We start from the raw sequence: 11,196 nt of genomic DNA, 5'->3' as shown, positions 1-11,196 counted from the left end.
AAGGTGAGGGTAGGTAGCCATTTCTACAGAGTAGCTAGTTCATTATTCTAAACATGATCTGTCTGAAATGAAATATATCTGTAAATTCTTTGGCGTGTCTTTCATTGAATTTGGGAAGGATTTCGTGACACCCGTATCCAATAAAATGTAGCAGAAGTGATACTGTGTGACTTTGAAAGCTAGGTCATAAAACGCAATACAGTTTCCACCTTGCTTACAGGAACCCGAGGGTATAGAGCCCTCAGCCGCCTTGTTAGAAGTCTCAATACCCTGAGGCAGCCATGCTAGGAGGAAGCTCAGGCCACCTGAAGGGAGGAATTCTGGCTGACTGCCCTAGTTATGGTCCCAGCTTCAACCATCAGAGATAGGAGGAAATCAGCTTCCTGATGATTCCAGTTCCTCACCACTGAGACACCTCCAGGCAGTCAATCTTCCCAATCGAGGTCACAAACATCATGGGGCAGAAATAAGCCACGTCTGCTATGCCTTGCCTGAATTCTGACCAAGAGGGTGACTATATTTTATAAAGGGCAAACCTATTAGGTTTGATTCTCACAATGATACAGACAGACAGGACTGGCATTATCATTACCCTCATTTTAGAGACTGAAAGAACAGCAAACAGGGATTTGCGCTAACTAGCCTTGAGATTATATAGCCAAGATGTGGCATGCTGACACTAAAATACTAATCTTTGGATTCCAAAGTTTATGCTTTCCACTATATTTTCCCATCTGGATTCTGTGGGTCTTTAGAACGGCTTAGGGAAATCAAAGAAGATATATCCAGAATTTGATGATGAAGTCAGAAAATACTAAATAAACAAAAGCTAACAAGAATAAATATTAAATGGACGAGATACCCCATTCTGTGGAGAAAAAATAGGAGATGATCTACAGAGTGTGGCAGATAAAGAAGGTTATACTTTAAAGTGCAACCAATGGAAAAAAATCCTGGAGTTTTAATGCTATGAAGAAGTGAGATAATGATGTAATATTTCTAGGGGTTGATTTTTTTAAAAATGAAATAGGACAGGACTATTAGAGAATAAAAACTCTGCCAATTATATTTCTGATGGTATCGAGGGGGAAAGGTGCTATGATTGGCTGCTGGTTCCATGTTCCTCTGCTTAGAATTCCTTATAATAAAGTAGGGCATTTTAGACTTGTATAGCTCAATGACATTATCCTTTACCATCATCCTCTACCATCATCCTCATTTACACTACTTTGTCAAGCCATCTTTTGATTTAAATTTAGTGTCTCAAAGAGACTTCTCTACTTAGAAGAAAAGTACAGAGAATACTATGCTCATTTGATAGGTGGTATTCTAATTTTTCCCTATTGTCCCCTATTTTTCAATGTAGGGGAATATTAGCATTCTGATTAAACAAGAAGCCTCACACAGAAGTCCTTACCTTGGGAGTAATGATCAGCTCCTGGGCTCATATTGACTCTATCGATATACACAGACATCCTGCATCAGATGTCAATAGGACAGTCTTCTATCTCCTGAACCATGGTGAATGCAAGAAGGTCACTGGTGACTTCCCCCCATGGGTAGTCCACTTAGAGCATACCATGACTTGATGCTTAAGTTATTTTGTGATTACCTGTACCCCATCAGGAGTTCACAGTAATTCTCACTGCTTCTCACTCTGATTTTTCCCTTTCTTAAGTTTTTTCCCCAGCATATTTCCTTCTTGTCACATAAATGTATTTTTTAATAATAAGCCAGATTTAACGAATTCCAATCTATAATTAGACCTCTCAAAGGTAATTTACCTCTCCTCTCGTTTTCACGCATATTTTGCATACAGAATGCCTTGGGCTATTCTGTTTATGAACTGCACAAAAGTATTTAAAATATTTTGAATGATTTTCTTGAAAATTAAATGATTCAAGTTTGGAAGCTTCAGATGTCCAGAATGCTCCATGCCTTGTGCAGGCCCTAGTGCATGGGAAGTGATCCACTTCCATTTGTTAAATGAACGAATCTGGAAAACGAAAAACAGACTAAAACATTTCATTCCTAAACGATGGTAAGAAAAAAAAAAAAAGCTTTTGCACTTCCATTTAGACCCGCTTTGACAGGCCAAATCCTTTAATGAAAAGGATCCAAGCATCATTCTGGTAACCTGGCTTTTCCTAAATATATTTCTATCAAATTCTGCTTGGCTGTAGCAACCTCGGGGTTTCGAGTCTTATTTTTATGACTCGGAGACGTTCGTTGTAACGATAATAGAAATAACACAGTAGTATGGGCTTTCCGCCTTCCTCCCTCTAGGATTTCAACTTCTCCAATCTCCTCTTCGAGTAAATCCGACAACACAGAATAGGTTTAGGACTGAGGAGAAGAGAATTAATCGGAGCCATGGAAACGGCCGAGCGGAGGAAACGTGGGAGAGGAGGGTGGGCAGGAGGGGTAGGCACCCTCCCCTGACGACGGCGCGAGGGCGCTCCGAGGATCACGTCACGCACCTCAGGTGACGTCACGACCGTGACACGCGGGTGACGCCGTTGCCGCGGCGACTTCCAGTCGTCTCCGCCCCCTGCCCCCGCCCCACCCCCCACCCCCGGCCTAGCGTCCTTCCCCCAATCCCCTCAGGCTCAGCTGCGCCGGGGGCCGCAGGCCGGTTCCCGAGGTGGCCCAGGCGCCCTCCCATCGCCAACACCGCGCGGGCCGTCCCTCCCTGCCGCCCCGCGTCCTCCGCCTCCGCCTCCCCCCGCCCTCCGCCTCCCTTCCCCCTCCCCGCCCAGCAGCGGTCGCTTGGGCCCGGCTCTCGGTTATAAGATGGCGGCGCTGAGCGGCGGCGGCGGCGGCGGCGCGGAGCAGGGCCAGGCTCTGTTCAACGGGGACATGGAGCCCGAGGCCGGCGCCGCGGCCTCTTCGACTGCGGACCCCGCCATTCCTGAGGAGGTGAGTGCCGGCGCACCCTGCACCCCTCCGGTCTCGGGGCTCGGCTGACTAGTGTTTATTTTGGGGGAAAGAGGTGGCGGTGGGGGCTCCGGTTGCCCTCAGCCACCTTCTCCTCGGGGCTCTGCGGGCTGAGAGACTGGCTTTCCCCACCTGTCCCTCCCCGCCAGGCAGGAGCTCGCTACGTAAATACACACAATGGCCCAGGGGGGGTTTCCCTGGTCCGCGCTCTGGGCTTGAGGGATTCGGGCAGCCGTGGTGGAGCAGGAGGCTATCAATAGGGGGCGAGACTCGGGGTTGGTCCGAGAAGGTCAAGGCTGGCTGAAGGTAGCCAGCCTCGCATCTCCTGGATGTTTTCTTTATTTTTGGTGGTGGTGGTGGTGGTGGGAGAGCTGGGGCCGGCATCCTGGTGAAATACGTGGGTTAGTAGCCGGGGCCGGGACCCCAGCCCGAGTTAACGTTGTGTGTAATTATTACATGGTCACGGTGAAGATGGGCGCATCATTCTCTAACTCTCCCCGACTCTGCCCCTTTTCAGGCCGCTGCGCTCCCTCCGCTTCTCTACTTGTTAGGGCGGAGGGGAGGGTTTCTCGTCACCTGTTTTAACCAGCTAATGGTTTTGATCTAGCCTCTACTTTTTCAATCCTAAGTGCTAGTGTTTCCGTTCTTTCTTCCATCCCGACCTCAGACCCCCGGTTCCTAATGTTTGTCAGTGTCTCCAGCTGGTAATCCCCATCCCAATTCCACCTGCCTCCCCTCTCCTTTGCCAGTGGTCGGACCTGCCTGCTCCTAACCTCAGTTTCTACTTAAGACGATTTTTTGCACCCCTCTCGTCTTAGTCTTGTTGAGGCCCTATATTTCATTCCCCTGCTCCGTAACATGTTACGGTCACAAATCCTTCTGGACACTTTGTAACTGCTTACTTTCTGAATCCTGATGCTGTCAAGATTCCGTCAGATTTCACTTGCTTTCCTGGCACCTTTTAGTCCGTCATCCATTGTGCATCCATGCCTCTTTGTTTATTCCTACCTGTGGTTTTTAAATAGGTGTGATTGATTTCTTTCTGTCCCTTTTTTTTCTTTTACTTTTTCTTCTTTAGTCCTTCCATCTCTCAGCCACTGTTTATTTTAGTCTCTTATCACCTTGTCAGATTACTTTCTTTACATTTTGGTTTTTATTATGTAAAATGTTTTGTATTACATAAAATAATACACTTTATTATGCTTTCCAAATAATGAGATAATGTATGGTATGATAACTGTGCTTTATAATTATTGATTAGATAATGTGATTTAACGCCCTTGACTTTGCTCAAAGTTTTTTCCTTCATACTACAGCACTTCCATTTTATTTCCCAATTCTCATAATGTCTCACTCTGTCTTCTGTCTATGCAGTTCTCTTTTTCCTGCTTCATCATCTTTGAGATTCATCCCATGTGCTCGCTCTATTCAGTATCAGTTTGTTCACAATACTATTTGTTTTTCATTCTCTTACACCACTTGCATCTGTGCCCAAGATTCGTTCTGTACTATCATTTGATTTCGTCTTAAACTCTCATTTGTATATATCTATAAATATATATTATAAAAAATAATGGGCATGGGTTATGAATTGTAATTTTCTGATTGTAACATTGTTTTTGTTGAGAGCTTTGTTTCCGAATTATATAAATATCTCTATATAGATATATGTGATATGTGTATGTATATATATGTGTGTGTGTGTGTGTGTGTTTGTGTGTATCCTTTACACCACTTCCCAGTTACTTTTCTGTTTGCATTTCTGCTCAGATCAGTGTCCTCTAATATCTGTTCATTTCCCCTAGTTTCTTGGATTTTAAGGATAGTGGTCATCCCTTCTTCCATTTCCTAGTTCATTCTGTTTTCCTTGTCCCCAGTTGCCATTCATTTGCTTTGTTTCCTGGCTTTTGGTGCTTAACTTGCTGAGGCTTCCTCTTGTCTTCCCCACACCTCCACATTCCTTCTTATTTATAAACAACTTTGTTCCGTTGACATGGAAATTTATTTTTAGAATACATTGTTTTTAATGGATAAATAGTTGGGGTCACATCTGCTGTCTATTTTTTCCACAAATCGGATATGCCTTTGTCATACTCCTCACAGGTGCCTCTAGGCTTACTTTACTTTGTAGCGCTTATGTGGTTTTGTTGAATTGCATCCCAAAGAATGGTAAGATTAATGGGGCTTCCCTGGTGGCTCAGATGTTAAAGAATCTGTGTGCAAGGCAGGAGACCTGGGTTGGATCCTTGGGTCCGGAAGGTCCCCTGGAGAAGGGAATGGCCACCCACTCCAGTGTTCTTGTCTGGAGAATTCCATGGACAGAACCTGGCAGGCTACAGTCCATGAGGTCACAGGGTCAGACCCAACTGATGACTGACACTTTCTCTTTCTATGAAATGGTATTTCTGATTGTAACATTATTTTCGTTGAGAACTTTGTTTCGAAATTTATTAGAACAGTTTGCAGTGATATAGAGAAATTTTCTGTTAAGTACAATGTCTGCTATTTTATTTGAAAGGACCAGATTGTTTTAGCTCTATTCTGAAGATTCTGACTCAGTAGGTGAGAGCTAGGGCCATGAGTTTCTGTATTTGGCACATTTCCTGGGCAGTTCTCATGTGCCAATACTTGAGAACTTCTAGGCTAGATGAATTCAAGTTTAAATTGGTAATAATTGGAAAAGATATTAGTACCTCTTGAAACCATAACTGTACTCTTAACTAATTTTCAGTAGAAGTGTTTCCCCTAGCCTCCTCCACCCAAGTTTTTATGGCTAGTGATGAATAGTAGTTTTTCCTCCATATTTTTTTATAAGAGCTTATAATAAATGTATTTGACTGGGGGAGGGGAGAGTAAAGGGTTAAAAACGAATCTCTTCAATATAAATATTGATGTTATGGGTGATAGAATAAATTCCTCCAAAAAATAATTTAAAATTATAAGTTGGCTTACTGTCATCTTTTAAACTGTCTTCCTTATATGCTCTTAAGGAGATAATGTTATGATTCTCAAGTGCATAGAATGAAATGAAAAAAAGTGTCTAAAGAATTACCTTACTTGACAGTAAAATACAGATTTTTTAAAGCTTCTCAGAGGAAAAACACATTTATTATTGAAAAATTAGAAAAATATAAGTGCAAAAAATTTTGGAAAATTATCTGTAATCTTGTCCCTAAGATATAATTACTATAAAAAGTTTTAGTATGTATACATACACTCTTTTATGCTTGCATAATGTATGTGGTTTTGTAATATTTTTAAACAGCATCAAAAAAGATTTAACATATAGTGTGATTTTAACAATTTTTATATTGTTTTTAATTTTAAAAATTTTATTGTCAGACATCTTGAACATAGAATGTAGATTTATGTTGGTAAGTGAACAAATTTCATGTCCTACTTACAAATGTAAGTATTACTTTGTAGAAGCTCAAAATAGAGTATTCTAATAAATGACAGGAGCTTATTAAATATTTATCAAATAAATGTGCTTTTACTTTTGGCATTAAACATTTACTTCTGACCATTTATATTTCCCTGATACTACTTTCTTTCTATGACCATATGGTATAGTATGGGACATTATGACAATATGGTATAAAATTTTTTTTATTTGTTTATTTTTTTTTATTGTAGTGGTGTTTGCCATACATTGATTATTTTTTTTTAATGTGTTATGCCAGGGTATGATATTTATTAACCATTCCTCTTATGGTGTATTTTTGTAGAAAGGAGCCTCTTACAATCACATTACAATTAAGATTGTATTGTTTTCAAGATCTGTTATCACCAACCTTGGTTAAACTGTGTTATAATAATGCATTGACTAAGTAGTATTCTGGGATAGTATGTCCTTTATAATGAGGTTCAGTGTGTTAAAATACATTTTTATGAATCATGCCAAACCAGGTTGAGTTGCATCATACTTTTAAAAAGTGGTAGGCCCGCTAAACTTTGTGTTTCTACAGTTCTGACTTGCTGTATGAACTTGTTAAGATACATTTCAAAGTGGACAGAACATGCCTGTTAGTCAAAACCATAAAATAACTGTGTGTCTTTGGTATTTGTAGCATTCCCTTTCTGTAATCTTTCTCTCTTATCATTTAATGAACTCCCTCCTTTAGGCACCACTCACCTCTTCTTTTATTTAGAAATTTTCTGACATCTGTCACTTACGTATGCTGACTATTAAAGGAATTGATAGTCAGTAAATGGACAAGAAAGAAACTTTGGAACTGAGTACTCGAATCCTTGAATGTAGTAAAACCTGAAAGCAACTTGATTTAATTGTATTTAGATAATAGGCTAGACAAATTATATTAAGACTATAGGCTAGAGAAGTTTGATTTATTTTGATTCCCTGTTTCTGGCTTTACTGTTGAGGGAGCCGATCAGATCATAACAAATGGAAACCTACGTTCTGTGAGTGCTAGGGAAGAAAGGGAGGGAGCTTTGTTAGCATTTGTATACTGCTTTGTTAGTGTTTTCTAAGACTTGATGCTTACCTTGTTGAAGAATGAGGCATTTATTTAGTGTTCTTTTTTCTACAACCGTAAAGCTCTTTTTCTCCTTTAGAAATGCAAAAGTGCATTTTTCTCCTTGACATCTTGATACTAATTTAGCTGGTACTAAGTGAACATTTTGTGTCAGCTTCCTCTTTTATGAAATTCAGTATGTTCCTGTGCTTCCTAAATTTCTGCCTCAAATTGTTATTCAGATAAACCTTTAGAGTCAGTGGCTTTTACTGAATTTTTCTTCCTCAGAAGTTGAATTGTTTTGAGTCCTTTTACTCATTCTCTTTGTCTAGTTCATCTGTATTGGTTAGTCTGTAAAGTCAGGATCAGCAATAGTTATACAGCTTCTGAATTCAAAATGGATGAGCCTGCTGAGGAGCTTTTCTGTTTTGTAAACAATGCTTCTTGCATGGCCGTAATGTTGTAGATAAGAACCAAAAATCTAGCCTTATTTCTTCTATTCCTTCCTTAAATATTTGGTGGAGGCATTGACATGTCCTGGGAAGTGGTTTTTATTTTTCAGTCTTCTTTTGTCTACCAGTCTAATTTACTGTCATGCATAATTACCACGGTAGTCAGAAGAAACTTTTTTTTTAATTTGTTTTTATTAGTTGGAGGCTAATTACTTTACAATATTGTAGTGGTTTTTGCCATACATTAACATGAATCAGCTATGGATTTACATGTATTCCCCATCCTGATCCCCTCTCCCACCTCCCTCCCCACCCCATCGCTCTGGGTCTTCTCAGTGCACCAGCCCTGAGCACTTGTCTCATGCATCCAACCTGGGCTGGTGATCTGTTTCAAGACGAAACTCTTTAATACAGCCTCTACTCTAACATTAAGCAATTATTTTTTCTCCCCTCTATCCTCTGAGATTATTTTGGTTTCCATGTTTTCTCTTGGGTTTAAAAAACTGTTATTCTTGTTTCTCCTCATATCAGGCTTGTGCTTATAGAGGCAAAGTGATGCTCAGTAACATTACATTTCTTTCTGGGTTCTGGGAATGCCCTTGATAAAGAATATAAAAATGGCTCTGAACTCAGTTAACTTTATATCTTCTGGAAGCTCTGTAACATGAAATGAAACATCATTTTTACTCTTGTAATATAGCTGCAATTTGACAGCACTTTGGGGACAAATGTGCCATAAGATTGTGGTTTTCCAATTTCTGTAGAGCTCTAGTACTGTTTTTAAAAACACATTAGCACTATAAGAAATATAGATTTTTGAGTTGTATCTTATAGTAACTTTAAATGGAGTACAATCTATAAAATTTTTGCATTACTGTGTTGTACACCTGAAACTAATATAATATTGTAAATCAACTATACCTCAGTTAAAAAAATAGTTTTTTAAAGAATTGGTGAATGAAACTCTGTTAGATATGGTGCGCTTGGATTTTCTGTACCATTCAGTTCTCTTTTTTTAATGCTGCTCATAAAATCAGTTTGTTAGATTGACAACCACCTGGTTGCAACAATTTGTTTTGAGGGTATCAAGGACCTTCTTCAGAGCTTACCTCAAGGCTTTATTTAGTCCCACTATACTGTAACTGTTGAAATTCTTCATTTATCTGCATTAGGCATTGATCCCCTTGAAAGAAAAGCAGTTGATGGCTGTAAAAATTTCAGAGCTACTGTGCATGGAAGAGAGATTTGTGCTGACATGAATCTTCCCAAGTGTAATAATCTGTGTAGAAGATTTTCAGCAACTTGTGTTTAAGGCAGCAGTCAGCTGACTTCTGTGTAAAGGGTCAAGTGGTAAATATTTTAGGCACTGTGGACCTAACTGCTCTGTCTCTGTTACAAGGACTGAGCACTCAATCATCGTACTGTAGCATGAAATCGGCTAATAGACTATGTAAATGAGTAAGTGTGACTGTGTTCCAATGAGACTTATTTACGGACACTGAAATTTGAATGTGTCATGAAATATTTTCTTCTTTTTTTTTTTTCATTGAAAAATGTAAAACATTTCTTGGCTTGTACAAAAAACAGCTGGGGTGGGGGACAGATTTAGTTCATGGGCCAAAGTTTTCTACTTAGTCTGATGGAGACTAAGTAGATCATATTTGAGGTTCTGAAGTTACGGTGTGATTTAGAATTCTGTAAGTTTTTAAAAGTCAGGTTTATTGGGTTATAATTCACGCATACTATAATGTACCATTTTAAACACACAACTTGATAAGTTTTGGCAAATGTGTATAGTCATGTAACTACTGCCACAATCAAGATAAAGAACATTTCCATCAAAACTTCCCTAATTCCTCTTTTCATTCATTTTCCTCGCTACACTACTGCCAGTTCTGACAAACACTGAGCTGACTTCTAGCTTTGCCTTTTCCAAAGCATAAATGGGGAATCATACAGTATGTGTAACCTTGTATTTGGCGACTTTCATTTAGTTTGATTTTTTTTTCATTTTTTTCTATTAGTTGGAGGCTAACCACTAATTACTTTACAGTACTGTAGTGGTTTTTGCCATACATTGACATGAATCAACCATGGACTTACATTTGATCTTTTTTTAACTTGAATTTTTTTTTCCCTCTAACTTAAGCCACATAGAAGTTTGAAGTGTTTTGTTTTTGTTTTTTATTTTATGTGTGTATTTACGTCTTTGACTGCTTCAAGTCTTAGCTGGGGCACGCAGGCATCTCACTGCCGTGTGGGCTCGCTGGTTCCAGTGTGTGAGCTCTGGAGTGCTGCACGCTCAGTAGTTGCATTGCGTGGGCCGCGTTGCCATGGACCAGGAAGTGACCCGTGTCCCCTGCATTACAAGCTGAATTCTTAGCCACTGGACCACCAGGGAAGTCCCTAGTTTGGTATTTTTGAGATAGACTCATGTTGTTGGCATGTATCAGTAACTGGTTTCTGTTTATTGCTTAGTAGTAGCATATGGGTGTTGCACATTTATTTACCAGTTGATGGGTAGCAGAGTTCTTTCTAGTTTTCAGCAGTTATAAATAAGGTTGCCAAAAATGTTGGGTTCAGGTTTTTGTGTGGACGCTGGGTTTTTTATTTCTCTAGTGAGGAGCTAGAACTTGGATTAATGGGGCATATGGTAGGTGTATATTTAATTATATAGGAAACTGTCAAACTTTTCTAAAGCAATAGTACCATTTTGCATTGCCACTCAAAAGGAATGAGAGTTCCCAACTTTATCCTTGTCAACACTTGGATTATTAGTCTTGTTAGTTTTAGCAGTTCTAATATGTATGCAGGAGTAGCTCATTGTGGTTTTAATTTGCATTTTCCTAGAGATTAATGATATTTGACAGCTGTTTATATGCTTAGTTCCGTTTAGTTCAATCGCTCAGTCGTGTCCGACTCTTCGTGACCCCATGAACTGCTGCATGGCAGGCCTCCCTGTCCATCACCAACTCCCAGAGTTTACCCAAACTCATGTCAGTTGAGTCAGTGATGCCATCCAACCATTTCATCTTCTGTTGTCCCCTTCTCCTTCTGCCCTCAATCTTTCCCAGCATCAGGGTCTTTGCAGATGAGTCAGCTCCTTACATCAGGTGGCCAAAGTATTGGAGTTTCAGCTTCAACATCAGTCCTTCCAATGAACACCCAGGACTGATCTCCTTTAGGATGGATTGGTTGGATCTCATTTCAGTCCAAGGGACTCTAAAAAATCTCCTCCAACACCACAGTTCAAAAGCATCAATTCTTTGGCATTCATCTTTCTTTATAGTTCAAGTCTCACACCCATACATGACTACTGGAAAAACCATAGC

The 11,196-nt window shown here is 39.9% G+C and overlaps 1 protein-coding gene across 5 annotated transcripts in view; it reads left to right on the top strand.

The window, feature by feature from the left end:
- The first annotated feature begins 2,574 nt into the window (after positions 1–2,574).
- The window catches only part of BRAF (B-Raf proto-oncogene, serine/threonine kinase), a 162,358-nt gene continuing 153,736 nt past the window's right edge, over positions 2,575–11,196 (top strand). For all 5 annotated transcript variants that reach the window (XR_006334923.1, XM_043872315.1, XM_043872314.1 and 2 more), the window contains exon 1: positions 2,575–2,919. Coding sequence is in view for 4 of the 5 variants with exons in the window: in XM_043872315.1 (XP_043728250.1) it covers positions 2,794–2,919 (126 nt within the window). In the remaining variant the exon portion in view is untranslated. The remainder of the gene's footprint in view (positions 2,920–11,196) is intronic.

This window comes from Cervus elaphus, chromosome 18, assembly GCF_910594005.1.
Source record: "Cervus elaphus chromosome 18, mCerEla1.1, whole genome shotgun sequence".
Lineage (NCBI taxonomy): Eukaryota > Metazoa > Chordata > Mammalia > Artiodactyla > Cervidae > Cervus > Cervus elaphus.
This window is presented reverse-complemented; position numbering and strand designations above follow the sequence as displayed.